The 19,224-nt window shown below is 47.1% G+C and overlaps 1 protein-coding gene across 5 annotated transcripts in view; it reads left to right on the forward strand.

The window, feature by feature from the left end:
- Window positions 1-1,515: 1,515 nt before the first annotated feature.
- Window positions 1,516-19,224, forward strand: part of SFXN5 (sideroflexin 5) — a 116,812-nt gene continuing 99,103 nt past the window's right edge. For all 5 annotated transcript variants that reach the window (XM_060026382.1, XM_060026386.1, XM_060026383.1 and 2 more), the window contains exons 1-2: window positions 1,516-1,639; window positions 14,384-14,452. In XM_060026382.1, coding sequence (XP_059882365.1) covers window positions 1,535-1,639; window positions 14,384-14,452 — 174 coding nt within the window. In that variant the 5' untranslated portion in view covers window positions 1,516-1,534. The remainder of the gene's footprint in view (window positions 1,640-14,383; window positions 14,453-19,224) is intronic.

Here is a 19,224-nt window from a genome sequence, read left to right on the forward strand (position 1 = left end):
ATTCCCGGGAAACCCACATTTACCGAGTGATGTGGGGCATACAGAGGGATTTTAAAAGACGTGATTCCTACTCTCAAGCCACTTAGTCTAGTAGGGAAAGATAAGATACAAATCCAAGATACAAATGGTTTCTTCACGGCCAGCTAGACTTTCTCCAGCTAGGAAAAGTCCATTTCTCGTGGTTCGACATGGAAGAGGAACTTACTGCTACAGATCATGCAGTGTCCAGAAGGCATGAGCCAACCCAGCACTTCACCATAAGCCTAAGGAGATTCACAGTGCGGGCGTGGGGGGAGGGGTGGGGTGGTGGTTAGGTTCCCAAGGTCAAAAACCAAACATTTCTACTGTCCTCTTGGGCAAAACAGGCAGCTGTCCCTCAGTCATTCCCGTGGCCCTTCCCCCCAGTCTGGCTCACTGACCAGATATTTCAGCTAGGAATCTGCTACTCTAATGTGCATGGGTGTTTATTATCCCTGCTAGTGCCTTGCTCTACAATCTGCAGTACTTCCCCTCTTACCTAAAGTCCTTGTAGCTGGTGCTTGTTAAGCACTTCTGAAACCCCCTCCCCCTCCCCCCATCCCAGTTCTCTTCCAGCCCAGGAACTGGGCCCCGGGAGAGATCTCCGGTTGGCCAGAGGAAGTGAAGGCTGCCAAGGCTCTTAAGTCCTTGCTGTTTAACTCATACAGCAACAAATACTTGAGTTTCTGCTGTGAGCCCTCTCAGCTAGCACTAAGGACTTAGCAATGAATCCAAAAGTCACAACTCCTGCTCTGTGGACCTCACAGTAGGAAAGGCAGATAGTCAAAACCACAAATAATTATAAATTGCAAGGGCTTGCGAAAGGAAAGTGCTGGCTGCTATAGGAATATGTAGTGGATTTTGCGGAAGCAGGGCGAGGATTGGCAAATGCAATATTTAGGCTGAGACCAGAAAGAGTCAGCATCAGGCTAAGATTAAAAAGTTAAGGTCTTTTGGGCCAATGGCGCGGCAAGCGCCCAGCATGCGCCAGGAACTGAGTTGGAGAGCAAGGGACGAGGGGCAGGGTGGCGACGGAAGGACCTGCATGAAGATTCTGCAGTGCAATTCTTTGTACAAAGTTTTCCAGGATTACCCTATTGTCTGGAGTCCTTGCCCATCTGGTCCAAGGGTCGGACCCACTTCAGTAGGGCTCTTCTGGGCTGCATGCAGCTCCAGGAGCGACGCCCACCGCAGCAACTCAAACTTCTAGGGGCAGGTAACCAGCGAGGGGTCGCTCGATGGCCCCCTATCGAGACCTTAAGAGTCGTACACGCACACTCCTCCCGGACTGCCGACGCCTGCAAAATTAGCGGCGGGAACCGAGACCCGGTCTGAGTCGGTGCAACTCTCCGCAGTCTAGGGTTGTCAAGCTCCGTGACAAGAAAAACTACATTCCCCACAACCCCTTGCACCTCCGGCTTGCTGCGGTTGCTTACGGCCAATCGGGAGAGGCAGCTGTGGCGGGGGCCGAGGAGGGACATTTTAAAAGGGCCGGAGATTGCGGGCGTCAGTGGCCATGGCGGATACAGCGACTACAGCATCGGCGGCGGCGGCGGCTAGTGCCGCTAACGCCTCGACCGATGCACCGCCTTTCCAGCTGGGCAAACCCCGCTTCCAGCAGGTGAGGACCGGGCTGTGGCTTGAGGGTCGGTGGGTAGCATAGGGAGGGCGAGCAAACTTCTCTCCAAAATCCTCTTTAGCCCTAGGGTCTCCGACCCGCGGCCACCAGGGAGCCTGCAGCTACTGCCTGGGGGAACCTCGGCCACAGCCGCCTTTTTCCCATTGGTCAGCGGTGTGGGCGAGGGCTCCCACCTTGGCTCCCTATTGGCCATCGGCGCCGTCACTCCCCATCCGCCCGTGCTCTCCAGTCCTTCCCGCCCGAGGCTCTCTGTGATTGGCCACTGCCCGCCGCGGCCCGGGATCCGAGCTCCCAGGTCCGAGCCGCTTCTGCAGGGTCTCTTGGGCAGGGCAGCCGTCTGCTTCAGGCGGAAAGTTCGAGTCCGGCCCTGGGTGAGAAGTTGGTGTGGCCCAGATGCCTTCTAACTTATTCCCCAGGTGGTGACCGACAGACATTCTTTCCGAGCTGCCCGCGGAGCCTCTGGGCAGCATCCGTGCCCCGCAGCCCCGCTCCCAGCCCTCCACCCCAAGCAGGGTCCGCGGTGGGGATGGGTGAGGGCCGCGAGCCGAGGGGTACCCGCCGCCCGGCGACCCCTCTCCCCTCCGGCGGGGGATTCACTGACGTAGCGAGTCGGCCGGCTGGTGCCCTGCCGGAGATGGAGCGAGGACGTTCGGGGAGAGCCGGGGTGCGGAGGAAACGCTGTGTCATCCCAGGGGACCGCCGGCCGCTCGGAGGGTCCGCGTCCCCGGGAGCCTGCCCCAACCCCCTACCCCGCTGCGACCTCCACGGAGCGCTCTTCTCTGTCCGACCCGATATGACTCTTCGGGGCACTGTGACAGTCGTCCTTTTCCTTCGGAACCCCAGACAGGGCGTCTCTAACTCGCCCTCGGCCCAGGAGACGGGGATAGGGTCCGCAGCCGGGACGTGCGGCCCGGGCTGGAGGCTGGGAAGGGCCGTTCCCACGCCGCATTCCCGGGTCCCCGCTGCCTCCAGCGATGAAGAAATGGACTTGGTTAGGAAAAGGGGCAAAGAGATTCGGCTGAAGTGAACCAGGCTTGCCGGGGGTGGGGGGCAGTGGAGGCGGACGGAAAGAAGTTTGCAGGAAGAAAGGAAATTGTACAAAGGTCGGTGCAGTGGTTGATTGGTTGGTTGTTTTCATGATGGTGGGAGAGGGACTCGTTCCAGCAAAGTGGTGCACTGAGCTTTGCTGATATTAAGGAGTTGCGCTTATGAGCCTTTTGAGAAAATGTCCCCACTGTTTTTAAACAGGACTTTAATTCCTTTAAAAAATAAACCATCTCAGCATGTAGGTATCTGAGGCGAGACTGGTGTCATCCTGTCAGTGCAGGGTGCCACCTGGAACTGCCTGTCAGGGGTTCCTCTGCCTGGACTTAAGTGACACTTCATTAGCTGACCCCCTTCTCCGCCCTCCACACACATTCTGTTGTACTGGTCCTTCAAGACTCAGGCCGGCCTCCTCCCCTAAACACTTCCTCCCTTCTTCCCCTTACCCCCTGGTGGGCCCAGGTCTCAGACTCCCTCCTGCCTGCCTCTTTGGCCACCCCAAGTGGGATCCTCAAAGGTCAGCCTTTACAACAGTCTGCCCTGTGGTTCTCTGTGTGATTACTTGGTCTCCTCGACACTTGTGAACACCTTTTGAGAGGAGGGGCTGATCTTGCCCTTCCCTTGTCTCCATCCTACCCTGAGGTGGGGCTTGGCACATAGTAATGTGCTGAATAAAGATCTGTGGGTTCATTTTTTCCCAGTACCTGTCCTGGGACATTCAGTCACACAACAGATATTTGAGAACCTCCTAGTGGCTTTAATGACTGAGCCCTTTGCTGTGATCACCGCTGGAGCCATAAATGCACCTTTGAGGCTACTGTTCAGGCAGCCATTGCTGGTACCTCTTTTTGGCACCACTCCTGAGGGCAGCTAGTGTTTGTTGTATTTGCTTTTGAAGCACCTCTCCCCAAGCATAGTGACCTGCATAAAGCACAGTGAGTGTGATATTCATTCATGTTAAGGAACTTCCCTTTCCTCCAGATCTGCTCCTCCACACGATTCCCTGGTTGTGCAAGCAGCCCAACCTGCCACCCAGATGACTCTCAAGACTGGGAGTCACCTGTATACTTGCCTTCCTCTCCTTCACCCTCTAAATGCAACCAGAGGCCCAGGGTTCTCATCTCAGATAGCTCTCAAATCCACTTATCTCCACTGCTGGAATCCTAGACTGAGCCCCCATCATCTATCTCCTGAGCCACTGCAGAAGCCTCCTGACAGGGCTCCCTACTTGCTCTCTGGCCCCCTTCCAATCCCTTCCTCTTCCGCATGGCAGAGTCCCAACAATGCAGGTCTGATCAGGTGACGCCCCACCCTCTCGCCCAACACATATGTTCTTAAACACCTTCCAGTGGCTTCCCCTGCTTCTGAGATAAAGACCTCTGTTTGGAAGGCCCCAAAGGCCTGCATAGCCCACCCCTGCCGGCCTCTTCTTGCTCCAGAGGAAACTCCACGCATCCCCTTGAATCCTGCTTCCCACCACACTGGCTACTTTCAGCCCCTTGAACTCTGAGTGGTTCATAATCCAGGGCTCAGTCCCAGAGCCCAATCCAGGGACACCACTCTCAACCCCCAGCCAGTATCACTGCTTTCTGCAAGACTAGGCAGGATCTTTCCTTACTCCCTGGAGTCCCCCCAGAACCCTTCTTCCTTTCATTCCTCAAGGATCTCCCTGTGAAGGGGGCAGGGGGAGGAGGGCCACTGAGCAGTGTCAGAGGGTGGAGAAAGACAGCTTGCCTCGATGGGCTTTGGTCTGTTACCGTCTTTCTCCCCATAAGATGATAATGCTAGCCAAGCATCGTTCTAACCTTTTTGTGCATTGACCTATTTAATTTTCATAACGACCGTGTGAGACAGGTACAGTTATCCCATGTATTATAGGTGAGAAGACCGGCACACAAACAGATTCAGTTACTTCCTAGGCAGTCTGGCTCCAGAGTCTACGTTTGTCTGTTTATTGTCAACTTTTTTATTATGCAGGCTTTCAAACATGCAAAAGTGGAGGCAATTGACAATGAACTCCTGTGTACCCGTCACTCAGTTTCAACAGTTGCCAGTGTGAGGCCCACCTCATTTCACCTATATGCCCCCACCCCAACCAATGAATTATTTTAAAGCAAAGCCCATTATTTCATTGTACGTGCTGTAGATATCTCTCAAAAGTAAAGACTTTTTTGGTTAGCTTTTCTAAATAAACTTTAAAATTTTTGAAATAATTTTGTGTGTACAGAAGTCAAGTAGCAGAATTCCTGTATAACCTTCACCCAAGTTTCCCCTAATGTCATCATCTCAGATTACCACGGTACATTTGTTAGAACTAAGAAACCAACATTGGAACATTACTATTAACTACACTCCAGACTTTGTTGGATTTCACTATCTTTTACACTAATGTTATCTTTCTGTTCCAGGATCCCACATTCCATTTGGTCGTCATGTTTCCTCAGTCTCCCCTCGGATCTATGACCGTTTCTCAGACTTAACTTGTGTTTGGTGACCCTGACAGTTCTGAGAAGTACTGGTCAGATATTTTATAGAAGGTCGCTCAATTTGGGTTTGTCTAGTGTCTTTCTCATGGTTAGATGGTTATGGGTTTTAGGGGGAGAATGTCACAGAGGTGAAGTGCCTTCTTTTTCACATGGTATCAGAGGGTTTTTTGATTAGTTTTAACATAACCATCATACCACTAACACACCTAAAATAATTATTTCTTAATATCATCAAACCAGTCATTATTTGTCTTAGTCTGTTTGGGGTGCTGTAACAAAATACCATAGATTGAGTAGCATATAAACAACAGAAATTTGTTTCTCACAGTTCTCGAAGCTGGAAGTCCAAGATCAAGGCACTGGCAGATTCACTGTCTGAAGAGAGTCAGCTTTCTTGTTCATAGATAACATCTTCTAGCTGTAACCTCCCATGGCAGAAGGGAGGAGGGATCTTTCTGGGGTCTCTTTTATAAGGGCACTAATCCTAATCATTAGGGTAACCTCATCACTTCCCAAAGACCCCAATTCCTAAAACAGTCACCCTGGAGGTTAGGATTTCAACATATGACTTTGGGGGTAGGGTGGGGACAAGCGTTCAGTCCATTGCACTATTCACATTTCCCTGATTGTCACATCATTTTAAAAATAATTGATCTGTTTCATTCAGGATCCCACAAGGCCCACACATCATATTTGACTGATAGGTTCCTTTCATCTCTTCTGATCTATTGGTTCTTCCCTCTTTCTTTCTTTCTATTTGTTGAAGAAACTGCGTTGTTTGTCCTGTACAATTTCCCTATTCTGAATGTGACTGAAGGTATCTCTGTGGTATAATTTAAGATGTTCCTCTGTCCCCTGTTGTTCCTGTAAACTTCAAGTCCATACTTTTTTTTTTTTTTGCAGTACGTGGGCCTCTCACCGTTGTGGCCTCTCCCGTTACGGAGCACAGGCTCCGGACGTGCAGGCTCAGCGGCCACCGCTCACGGGCCCAGCCGCTCCGCGGCATGTGGGATCCTCCTGGACCAGGGCACGAACCCACGTCCCCTGCATCGGCAGGCGGACTCTCCCACTGCGCCACCAGGGAAGCCCTCAAGTCCATACTTTTAACCACTGCCCCATATTGCCAGGTGAAGGGAAGATGGCAGGAGTGCCTGGGGGAGCTCTGTGAACTGACTGCTCCCTTTCCTCCTCCTTTTCTGCTCATTTCCTTTCCTGAACCCACTCTTTTCTTCCTACAGGCCTGACACCGTTTTTGGCAATTTGGGGCCCCAGGACAGGAAACAAACACACATGATTCTTCCCATTTGTGATTCAGTCTATCCAGAAATAAGTTTGCTTTATTTTTTTTTTTAAACTTCCTTGTTTCTTCTGAAATCTCACTTATCTGCTATTGACGACTGGGGGTATGGGTGTGCTGTGTGTGTCCTGGGTCCAAAATCCACCAAGGCCTACGGTAGCAGAGCAGGTGGGTTGCATAGGGCTCTCTCTGGGGTCCAGGGAGCTTGTGGGCAGGAAAATGCACTCTTCACTTCAAGATGGAGAGGTTTGTGTGGGCTGAGAGTCAGGAGGCAATGGGGAAGCTTCTCATATAGTTTGCCTGAAATAAGTTCTAAAGTGAAAATGCCTTGCAGGTAGTTATACATTTACGTTCTATAGGCTAGAGAGCGACTGTTTCCCAGGGTTGGTCCTGGGGCTTGTTTGTGCTGTGGACACGGTCAACACCTTCCAGTCCAGTGGCTCTCAACCCCTGCTGCACAGGAATCACCTGGGCAGGTTTCTAAACAGACACCGATGCCTGGAGCCCACCCCAGGCCAATAGCATTCGAATCCTTGGGTGTACAGGCTGGATTTTAGAAAACCCAGGTGATTCAGTGTGTAGCCTGGTTGAGGACTACTGAGCTGGTCCAGTCTTTCCGCCTTTGGGCTGCAGGTTCAGTGATTTAGAGGTCTGGGTGCAGGCGGGCTGTCAGTTTCTTCTCAGGCCTTTGCCCACAGCTGCTGCTCCCGAGGCAGCTCTCTGGCTGTGCTCTCCTGGGCCAGGCCCCAGAGTTAGGAAGGCAGCAGGCCTCGAGCCCCTGCTGAGAATTAGCTGACTCACCTTTCTTGTGAAGGGAAACGGAAGGAATTACTTGGCTGACTCATTTTTCCAGTGAAGCAAAAGGGAAGGAAAGACATCCACTGATTATCTGATGGGGTAAAAGTGGGGTCTGAATCTTGGAGGGCAAAAAAAGTCATACATATTAAACTATTGAGAAAGTAATAAAAACTAATTAGGCCGAGAAGGTAGAAACCTTCCCTGCTGTGTCCTTCATCAGGCAGGGAGGACAGACACATAAAGGCAGCTATAAAGAAGAGTGCTTCTGACTAGGGCCTGCTCAGCCCTGAGGTATCCCAGCCACCTCCTTCTTTGGGGAGCCACTCTTTCATACTCACTGAGAATTCACATTCTCCAAGGTCATAGATTGCCAGAAACTTTGCTGTTTAAAATGTATCAGTAGTGTCGACTTAGAAAGTCCATACTTTTAACCACTGCCCCATATTGCCAGGTGAAGGGAAGATGGCAGGAGTGCCTGGGGGAGCTCTGTGAACTGACTGCTGACTGCTGACACAACGTTGATTCTTTTGTTCTAGTTCTGTGAAAAATGCCACTGGTAGTTTGTTAGGGATTACACTGAATCTGTAGATTGCTTTGGGTAGTAGAGCCATTTTCACAATGTTGATTCTTCCAACCCAAGAACATGGTATATCTCTCCATCTATTTGTATCATCTTTAATTTCTTTCATCAGTGTCTTATAATTTTCTGCATACAGGTCTTTTGTCTCCTTAGGTAGGTTTATTCCTAGATATTTTATTCTTTTTGTTGCAATGGTAAATGGGAGTGTTTTCTTAATTTCACTTTCAGATTTTTCATCATTAGTGTATAGGAATGCCAGAGATTTCTGTGCATTAATTTTGTATCCTGCTACTTTACCAAATTCATTGATTAGCTCTAGTAGTTTTCTGGTAGCATCTTTAGGATTCTCTATGTAGAGTATCATGTCATCTGCAAACAGTGACAGCTTTACTTCTACTTTTCCAACTTGGATTCCTTTTATTTCCTTTTCTTCTCTGATTGCTGTGGCTAAAACTTCCAAAACTATGAGACACAGACCTACTAGAGAATGGACTTGAGGATATGGGGAGGGGGAAGGGTAAGCTGTGACAAAGTGAGAGAGTGGCATAGACATATATACACTACCAAACGTAAAATAGCTAGCTAGTGGGAAGCAGCCGCATAGCACAGGGAGATCAGCTCGGTGCTTTGTGACCACCTAGAGGGGTGGGATAGGGAAGGTGGGAGGGAGGGAGACGCAAGAGGGAAGAGATATGGGAACATATGTTTATGTATAACTGATTCACTTTGTTATAAAGCAGAAACTAACACACCATTGTAAAGCAATTATACTCCAATAAAGATGTAAAAGACAAAAACAAAAACAAACAAAAAACCCCCACAAAAACACAGAACGTAAGAACTGTGAGTTGATTTATTTAGTGTCTTACTGAGGACTATAGTCTGGAAGACACCCTCTCACAGAGCTCTGAGAAACTGCTCTGAAGAGGTAAAGGGGGAGGTCAGCATGTATATGATCTTGGCAAAGGGTACTTGTAATCAAGCACACATCTCAGGAGAAGGTTGCTGCCACGCATGAGGAGCAGATATCTTAGTTAATGGTTTTAGTGCTTTTCTAAGTATGGGAAGACGCAAGAATCCATGTTCATAAAAGATTTGTCCTGAAAATATTTAACTCTGAAGGCCTGTTCTGCCAATTTTCCCAGAGCACAGAGAGCCTCCTTCCTGATCTCCGCCCTGAACTCTGCCCTGAATTCCTTTCAGGGTGTCTTGAAGGTTAGAGACTGCAGTGGCTAATGGTTCAATCCTTGTAGAACCAGGTAACAGTAGGAATGACACATTCCCCTTTTGATTGGTGGGCCTGTGGCACTTTGACTCAGAGAATCAACGCAACTGCAGAGCTTCAAATAAGGAGCTTTAACTTTATAGTTTTCAAAAAAAAAAACAACCCTACGTCTACTTCTCAGTCCAGACCTATGTGGACCCCCTTCCCCACAGCCCTGCTTTGCTTCCAGCCTGTTAATGTACTGCTTCATTTATTTTACTCTACCTTTCCCCAGAATTCTGCACTAACTCAATTTTTTCCCTTTGTTTGACAAAATTGCCTTATAGTTCCTCTACTTTGTGGCCTCCCTCATTGCAGTGAGTCAGTAAGCCTGACTTTTTCCCAGGGTAGTGGGGGAGGTTAGTCTGATTGGGTTAGGACATGTATGCCTAGCATTTCCAACTCAGAACCCCTTTCTTGAATCTCAGGCCTATATGTTTAAGTGTTTGTTGAGAGGTTACATCTGGAAGGCCCTTTAAGTATCACAAGTTTATGTGGCCAATCCAGAACTGTTATCTTCCTCTCCACTAAATCAGTATGCTTCTTGCTTTCCTTATCCTGGTTAATAAGCATTAGTGTCTGACTAGAGATCTAGGCATTACCATGACTGTGTTATTCCTCATTCCCCTAGTCAGTTAACCTTGCTCTACTCCCAGGACCTAGCACAGTCTTAGGCACACAGTAGGTCTTCAATAGCTATTTGGTGAATGACTGAAAAAACCACAGGAGCCTGGTGCAGATTCTGACCCGAGCCTGCATGCCTTTGAGCTCTTGCTGATACCCTTCTCTGCTAGGTAAACTCATCCGTCCACTCATCCCAGCTCCTCTGGGAAGCTTCCTGATTCACTAGGGAGAAATAAACTGTGTCTCCTGTGCCCATAATGATGCCTCATTTAGGCAGGGATCACAGTGTTGGTTTTTTTTTTTTGTTTGTTTTTTTAGAAGATGTTGGGGGTGGGAGTTTATTAATTAATTTATTTATTGTTGCTGTGTTGCCTCTTCGTTTCTGTGCGAGGGCTTTCTCTAGTTGTGGCAAGCGGGGGCCATTCTTCATCGCAGTACGCGGGCCTCACTATGGCGGCCTCTCTTGTTGCGGAGCACAGGCTCCAGACGCGCAGGCTCAGTAGTTGTGGCTCACGGGCCTAGCTGCTCTGCGGCATGTGGGATCCTCCCAGACCAGGGCTCGAACCCGTGTCCCCTGCATTGGCAGGCAGATTCTCAACCACTGCGCCACCAGGGAAGCCCTAGGGATCACAGTGTTTTATAGTTATCTGTTTACTTGTTTAAAGTTATAGTTTTATAACTATATAGTTATATAGTTTTATAACTATATAGTTTTATAGTTATCTGTTTACTTGTTTGTCTCTCTTGATGGTCTCGGCTCCTTGCGGGCTTGTTCGTCGTGGTGTTCCCTCAGCTAGTCCAGTATGGGTTTGTAGGTATCAATGGAGCCGAATGTCTTACTTAGGACTCTCTCCCAGTGGCAGTGGTGGAGAGTAATACGAGAGGGTTAGCAGGGCCAGGACAGGATGAAGGCAGTGACAGACCACAGGGCAAGTCAGAGGCTGGATGTTTGCACTGGATCATCTTCAAGAAGCTGCTTCCCTCAGGCCGTTCTCCTTCAGGCCTTCACCTCTGCCCCTGCTGATCCTCTTCCCTCCTTGGGCTGCTAACTGCCGGGCATTGGCTGTTCACCGGCCCACTCATTCATTCCTGTGGCCAGTGTGTTTGTGGAGCCTCTTCTAGGTGTGTAACACAAGACCAGGAGCCAAGGAAGATAATACAGAAAGAATATCCAATAGCCCACATCCTTCAGGAGCTTATAATCGAGTAATAGACCAGTTTGTATTTTAATTTAAATATATATTTAAAAAATAGAATATTACTTATTTATATTATACATAATACTGATTTTTTTTCATTTTAAAAGCAATATAAAAGACATGGAAATAAAAATCCATAAATAAAAATCTGTTAACATTTTAATATATTTTCATCTAGCTTTTTAAATAATATGATTTTGAAATCCTAATTTTGAAACAGTTTCAGTCTACAGAAAAGTTGCAAGAAGAATACAGAGAAATTCCATATACCCTTTGCTTAGATCCACTAGTTTTTAACATTTTGTCACATTTCCTTTATTATTCTTTGTCTACAGATGATCATAAAGTCCAGAAACATAGCAAATATACATGTTACCAAGAACATCTTCAATCTGTAAACAGAATAATAATGCCTACATTTCCAGATTTTATTACCACCCTGTATATTTACACGTTATTTATTTATTTTAATATTTATTTATTTTGGCTGCACTGAGTCTTAGTTGCAGCACGTGGGATCTTTAGTTGCGGCATGTGGACTTCTCAGTTGTGACATGCATGTGGGAACTAGTTCCCCGACCAGGGATTGAACCTGGGCCCCCTGCATTGGGAGCACGGAGTCTTATCCACTGGACCACCAGGGAAGTTCCTATACATGTTATTTTTTCTCAACCATTTGAGAGTAGATTATATTCATTTATCCCTTAATACTTCAGTGTATCCTTAAGAACAAGGACATTCTCTTACATCTCTTAGTCTGTTTGGGCTGTTATAATAAAAATACCATAGACTGGGTGCCTTATAAACAACAGAAATTAATTTCTCCCAGTTCTGAAGTCTGGGAAGTCCACGACTAAGGCACTGGCAGATTCAGTATCTGGTGAGGGCCTGATTCCTGGTCATAGACAGCTCACTGTGCTCTTACATGGTGGAAGGGGCAAGGGATTTCTCTGGAGTCAATATAACAGCATTAATGCCATTCATGAGGGCTCCCAAAGGCCTCATCTCCAAATACCATCACCTAGGGACTTAGGATTTAACATATGAGTTTTTTTTTTTTTTAAGGGAACTTTATTTTTATTTATTTATTTATTTATTTATTTTTGGCTGCATTGGGTCTTCATTGCTGCGCAGGCTTTTCTCTAGTTGCAGCTAGCGGGCGCTACTCTTCATTGTGGTGCGTGAGCTTTTCATTGCTGTGGCTTCTCTTGTTGAGGAACACGGGCTCTAGGCATGTGGGCTTCAGTAGTTGTGGCACAAGAGCTCAGTAGTTGTGGCTCACGGGCTCTAGAGTGCAGGCTCAGTAGTTGTGGTGCACAGGCTTAGTTGCTCCAAGGCATGTGGGATCTTCCCGGACCAGGGCTCGAACCCATGTCCCCTGCCTTGGCAGGTGGATTTTTAACCACTGTGCCACCAGGGAAGCCCTAACATATGAATTTTGAGGGGACACTAATATTCAGTCTATAGCAATAACCACAGTACAGTTATTCAGGAAATTTAATTTGAGTACACTACTTTTATTAATCTATAATCCTATTCCAATTTTGTCAGTTTTCTCAGCAATGTCCGTGAGCGCATTTCCCCCTCTAGTCCAGGATTCAGTCGAAAATCATGCGTTGCATTCAGTTGTCTTGTCTCTTTAGTTTCCTTTAATGTGGGGGCAGTTCTTCAGTCTTTCTTTGTCTTTACGACATTGACATATTTGGTGAACAAGGCCAGTTATTTTATGGAATGCTCCTCAGTTTGGGTTTGTCTGATGTTTTCACATGATTAGACTCAGTCCCTTCAGAATACTACGTGAGCACTAGTGGGAACTTCTCAGAGGCACACAACGTCCATTTGCCTCTTGCTGGTCCTTTGAACATGCCCCATCATTTTGGGGTGTGGCACTTCATTACTTTCTAGCACAACAATATGTGCCAGTCTCATCGTGTACTTTCCCTGCCCCAGCCCTGGAATCAGCCACTTCTCTAAGGAACCCTGGTTTATTCTAGTGGATGTCATCCCGTCTCTTTGCTGTCCATTTAATATCCATCTAGCTCTATTTATCTCCTGTCTATTAGGTTGGAATCATGCATTTTACATGCATTTCACAAATCATAAGCATTTTTGCATGTCATAAACATTGTCTGAAAACATGATTTTAAATGGCTGTGTAGTGTTCGATCATGTAAATGGATCGTCATTTTAACAATCTGCCTTTATAAATAATGCAGCAGTGAGTGTCCTCAGCATATACCCCTGACCACACCTCTGAACGTCTCTGATTGAGCATCATGTATAAATTGGGAAATAGTTTAGGCCATTTGAGTTATAGGAGGTTAGAGAAGCAACTGTTTTAGTTAGGAATGGTGTGGAAGCTTGATGCGTCTGTGAAAGGCTGGGGGTGGAAAGGCTGCTCCACGCAGGGGGTGCCATGGTGAGCAGAGAGATGGAGGTGGCATGGGGCCTGGTGTGTGCAGGGGACCTTTTGGTGACCCGGGTCCTTCTGTGGTCTTTATTGGGAAGCGGAAGGAGCAGAAATCGGCTGCAGGGTCTGGTGCCCTAGTGAGAAGGGAAAAGAGTGTGGAGGCTTCTTCCTCCACTGAGCGGAGGATGAGCTTGGAGAGCTGTGGGGCTCCAGGGAGGATTTGGGACACAGCCTGAGTGTAGTGAGGCATGAACCCCCGGCGTTTGCAGCTTTCCCCTTTGTCCCCTAGCTCTGTGCCCTCTCTCCTCCCCTTGAGCTTGGCTTTGCCAAGCTGGCCCTGTCCTGAGGGCAGAAGGCCCAGCAGCAGCGTTGCTTGGTTTCTTTTCATTGTGCTCTAATGCCTGTGGCCTGTTTAGCACAAAGCCCTCCTTTTCCAAGGCCCCTGCTCTGGGGCAAGGATAGGGGAGCTGGCCCCTTGTCCTGGGCCTCGCAGCAGCAATGGGGCTATGGGGGAAGGAAGGCCTGAGGGCTGTGAGCTGGGCACCACCGTGTTTGAGTTCCACCTGGGGGCAGTGCCTGTGCTGGACTTTGGAGAGGGACCCTACCTCACTCGAGGGTCCTAAGTAAAGCAGAGAGGCTGTGCTGGGCAGGAGAGACTGGGAGAGGGCTGGGCACCAGACCTCCCCTCCAGTCGGCGTGCTCAGTGGTGCCCGGGAGCTGCTGAAAGGCTTGGTGTAGATCTCAGGGCATTGGGAGCAGAATGGGAGGCACATGGAAGAGACATTGGGACAGTCACTGAGTGTCTTAATGGTCTTTCTGAGTTGACTTTAGAAAGCCCTCAGACCTGGGAAAGCTGCCCTCAGGTCACTGAGAAGTAAGGCCTCATTGGTGTTCCTCACCCGCTTGGGGAGTCCTGGGGACTGTGGGACACTGGCAGTAAGGATGAGCTGTGGGTAGTGTTCCCCATTGTCTGGAGGACGGAGTACAGAAACTCATCCAGTCTCCTTTCCCACCCCTTCTCCAGACATCCTTCTACGGTCGCTTCAGGCACTTCTTGGACATCATCGACCCTCGCACACTCTTTGTCACTGAGGTGAGTCATGGCTGTCACTCTCGATGGAGACCCCTTGGCCTTTATACCTTGTGACTTTGGAAGGTCCATAGGTCATCTGTGTGTTTGCCTTATACACATTATCTCATTTCATCTGAATCTCACCACATCCCTTCAAGGTAGATATATGTCATTATTATTATTTCAAACTTCCATAAAATTATTACCAAGTACATGGATTGTATTACAAGAGTTCATGCAGTTCAGATGCATTTAAGTAGAACAAAAAAGGATCCTTCATACCCTCTCCCTACACAGTTCCCTCCTCGGATAGGTGAGGCTGAGTATAAGGTATAGTTTACCTTTTATGTGTGAACCATCCTATGAGTTTTGACGAACATATTGCGTCGTGTCCACACCATGATGAAGATGTAGAACGTTTCTGTCACCCTAGCACATTCCTCATGCCTGTTTATAATCCATCTCCCACACCCCATGCTGAGCCCCTGGCAACCATTCATCTGTTTTCTGTCCCTGCTGTTTTGCTGTTTCTAGAATGTCATATGAGTGAAGTCCTACAGTATGTAGGCTTGTGTGTCTGGCTTCTTTCCCTTAGCATGTTGCTTTTGGGATTCATCTATGTTGTTGCATGTATCAGTACTTCATCCCTCCTGACCACTGAGCAGCATTCCATTGAGAGGATGTTCCAGAATTTGTTTATCCATCCACTTGCTGATGAACACCTGGGCTGTTCCCATTTTCTGATTATTATCAATAAAATTGCTCTGAGCATTCTTTGTGTGGACGTATGCTTCATTTCTCTTTTGTGAATAACTAGGACTCGGATTGCTGGCTCATACGGTAAGTGTGGTAAGTAAATGTTTAACTTCGTAGGAAACTCCCAAACTGTCGTTTAAAGATTGCTGTACATTTTACATTCTCATCTACAATGTTCTAGTTGCTCCACTAGTCCTTGATATTATCAAATTTAAATGTATTGTCAGATTTATTTGAGCCATCCCAAGAAGTGTGTCTTTGTATCCTTTGTATTGTATTTACAGATGTGTACAGGAATGCTACACATGTAAAGCAGCAGATATTTATTAAGCATTTTCTGTGAGCAAGGCAGTGTCATAAGCACTTTACATGTAGAAGCTCGTCAGATTAACTCAAAGCAACCCTATGAGGTAGATTCTATTCTAAGTTCCATTTTACAGATGAGGAAACAGGCAGACAGAAGTTAAGTCTCATGCACATGGTGCTGGCCAGTGATGGAGCCAGGGTATGAACGCAGGTATGCTTGTCTCCAGAGCCCTCTGTATTCCTGTTCAGGTAACTCAAGTTTAGGGAACCCTCCCAAGATTACTCAGCTGGAAGAAGGCCTGAGCTCCCTCTCTGGGTCCCCACATACCCTGAGGCAAGTCATTGAGCCTCTGAGTTATAGCCCCCTGAGTAGACAGCACTTCTCTGCTCATCTTCTCTGTGCTGAGCATTGGCTTGCTTCAACTCTTGGAGGGAAAAGAAGCACACGGCCTGCTAGGTACTTGGACCTAGAACCATTCCCATTGTTCCTGGGAGAGCAGCCCAGTACTAGGCAATGCGGGAATTACCCTGATATGTGATTTCCTCCTGTATCTCAGGAAGGATGAAGGACTCAAGCATTTAACTGGCTGACCTTACCTCTGGATGTACTGCCTCTTAAGGGCAAGGCTGTTGTACTTCTGGGCCCTGTCTAGATTCTCCTAAGGAGTAATCAAAGTGATTCCATAAAAATTTGGAAGAGCGCCCAACTAGAGAAACTACTTACCTAGCCTAGGTTATGTGTCTTTCTTGAAAGCTCCCAAACGGTGCACAGCTAGATAGAGTTGCAACACAAATCCCAACATAAATGCCAGCTGCTTGATGGAGGAGGCAGTAAAGGCCAGTGCTTATTAAGGGTGGACTTCGAGGCACGTTGAGAGATGGTGGAGGGAGCCTTGGGAGGTCCGGAGGTTCTTCAGGGCTCCCCTGATTAACAGAAGCAGGCAGGGACTTTGGGGGTGGATGGGCAGCTGCAGAGCAGCACGCCGCCTGCGCTGTTCACAGGCACCTCTCCAGTCCACCCTCCTCTCATTCCCAGACCATTTCATTTTACTGCTCTCTTCCTGTACCACATTTTTGTCTTCAACTCTTGTATTTTGAAAGGTCCCAGCATTCTTGTATATCACTAAACCATCTTTTCCCTATTTCCCCATCGGTAAATTTAAAAATCTCATACATTTTTTTTTTTACTATTAATTGAAATGTCAAGGAAACTTAACTATTTACTGACTAGGAAATAACCAGTGCAACAGAAATTTTAGAATAGTTTTCAAATTTCACATGTTTCTTCCCCTTATCAAAGATTCTGATAGGCTTCCTGGAAAGAACTAGACCTCTCCCTCCTGCATCCCAGCTGGGAACTGTTTCTAATACTACTTGCTGGCCTTTTGGAAATTTTCTGCCCACAGAAGATCTTCTAGGCCCTAAAAAATCTGGAAGGGCCATGAGTGGGCCCTTCATGCCCTCCCTGGTTCTAGCCAAGGCAGGTTGCTTAGCAAAGTCATTTGCATGGAAACAATGAGAAATTAGAGGCACCAAGAGGAAAGAATCTCTTACCTGAGCCCCTCCCCCCAAAACTATGGTGCTACGAGGAGGGCCAGTTCCCCCTTCTGTTGGGCTCAGTCCACAGACCATGGCTTATGTCTTCAAAGCACTTTCTCTCCCAGGGCCCTTGGCTGGTGTCCTGGGAGGGAGCGTGGGGTGGTGGCTGCCCAGGGGGAGGAGATCTGGACAGGCCTGTTCATCTGTGAGGATGGGAGGAGAGTGGAGAACATGAGGAGGTGGCTCTGGAAGCCAGAGTGTCCTGAGGTGGAAAGATCCTGGGCAGCTTGAGCCTTCTGGTGACCCGGTTCTGAGGGGCATTAGCTGAGTCAATGGATAGACTCATCTTGAGAGAGTTTTGCAGCTACTTGTTTGCAATTTATAACAGACCAAGCTTTAAAAAGATTCCAACCCTTGTATGTGTAATGAGGTGGAGCAAATTTTATTCACCATAATTTCTCTTAGGAAGAAGGCTGTCATTGTTCTAAGAATGTCTTGAGCAAGGCTTCAGAAAGGGAGGAGGTTGCCTGCTTGACAGAGGAGGAAGAATTGTGCTTTTTGATCCTCCCAAAGAGAGGAGAGAGAAGGAACAAGAGGGAAAAACAGTGGGAAGGAGAGCGAGTAACCACGATGAACTGGAAGGCTAGTGTCTGGGGGCCCTTTTGAGATCGGTCATACCTGCTTGTGAAAGTTGCTGTCCCCTCCGCCATCATTCCTGGGATATTGTCATAAAATCTGCCTGGTTCCTGAGTCCAGCAAGAGTGAATTCTTTGGAGGGATCTTGAGGGGCTGTGAGTCTACTGCCAGGGTGCCGTGTGTGCAGGATTGGGCCTGAGGAAGGAAACCACCGGGACCTGGCAGAAGCCCTAGCTTTGTCCTTCCACATAGGTCATGGAATTAGATTTAGATCCCTCAGGGCAAGGCTATACCAGCTGACCTCTAAGTTACTTTAGATTATGAACTGAAGATGAAAGGGGTTTGCTATTCTGAATTCAATAATTATTTAAGAGAATGAATGGTTGGCAGATTATCATTCTGAAGGACATAGAAAACCAACTGAAACAGTGTTAATAACACCAACTCATTATTAGTACTGGGGTAGTAATCTGAAACTATTTTGGGTGTATTGTAGGACAAAATAAATCGTTATACTGATGTTGGGAACCAGGGTTCTCACCATGGGAGTAGGGAGATACAAATATGGAGTAGGGGAAAAGACAAAAACTATGTGATGTTGTATTTGAATTGGAGGCATCAAGATGAACTTATGATTTACACACACACACACACACTTTCATTTATATTTCTCAATTTCCTGGCTCTGTTCACTGAAAGGTCCATGATACCCCAGTAACAATGAACACACTTAGCACTCAGATCTTGGTTTCTAAATACCATTACTTACAAAAAGGACCCAGGGCTTCTTGGAGAGATGGCCAAATCCACACCCAAGGCAAAGAGACTTGCTGCAGAAAGTAAGAAATTGTTCATAGACTGATGGAGACACAGGAACAGGAAGTGGCTGCATCCCACTAGCCACATTCGGGACAATTCGAACATTAAGAAAAAGAAAAACAATGGATTATAATACATTGAATAATAAGAAGAAGAATCCATGAGTCCATAGTAAAACTAAAACTGTGAAAGAGGGAAGCTCATATTCACAGAAGAATGTCAGCTAATAAATGTAGAAGGAAATAAACATTGTGGAATCCTCAACAAAATAACTGATTTTGACAAGGATCATTAATGGATGCTATTTTCATAGAGTAAAAGTTGTTGGGAAACAGGATATTCTTATGCTTTCAGGTAAGTATCACCTCCAAATATTATTTAGCAATTACTAAGGGGAAAAGGTACCTTTACAGTGGAGAGCTTGGAGGACACCCCTTTCACCAGGTTACGAGGCAGCATCACTAACCATGAAAACAGCTGATATTGTGGGCCTCTTGATGTGGTGTGGGTAGTAATCTCTAAATATTAAAGTCTAAAGAAGAAAATAAAAACTGCTCATTATCTCACCTGCAAGAAATAATCACAATTAACATTCTGGTATATGTATATGTACAAAATTAGGATGGTTTGTATAATGTGTATATAGATATAGATATATATGTATCTATATCTCACTCTATCTCTGTACAGACAGTCCCCAACTTAAGATGGACTTTATGATGGTATGAAAGCAATAC

Source organism: Delphinus delphis, chromosome 12, assembly GCF_949987515.2.
Source record: "Delphinus delphis chromosome 12, mDelDel1.2, whole genome shotgun sequence".
In the NCBI taxonomy this organism is placed as follows: domain Eukaryota; kingdom Metazoa; phylum Chordata; class Mammalia; order Artiodactyla; family Delphinidae; genus Delphinus; species Delphinus delphis.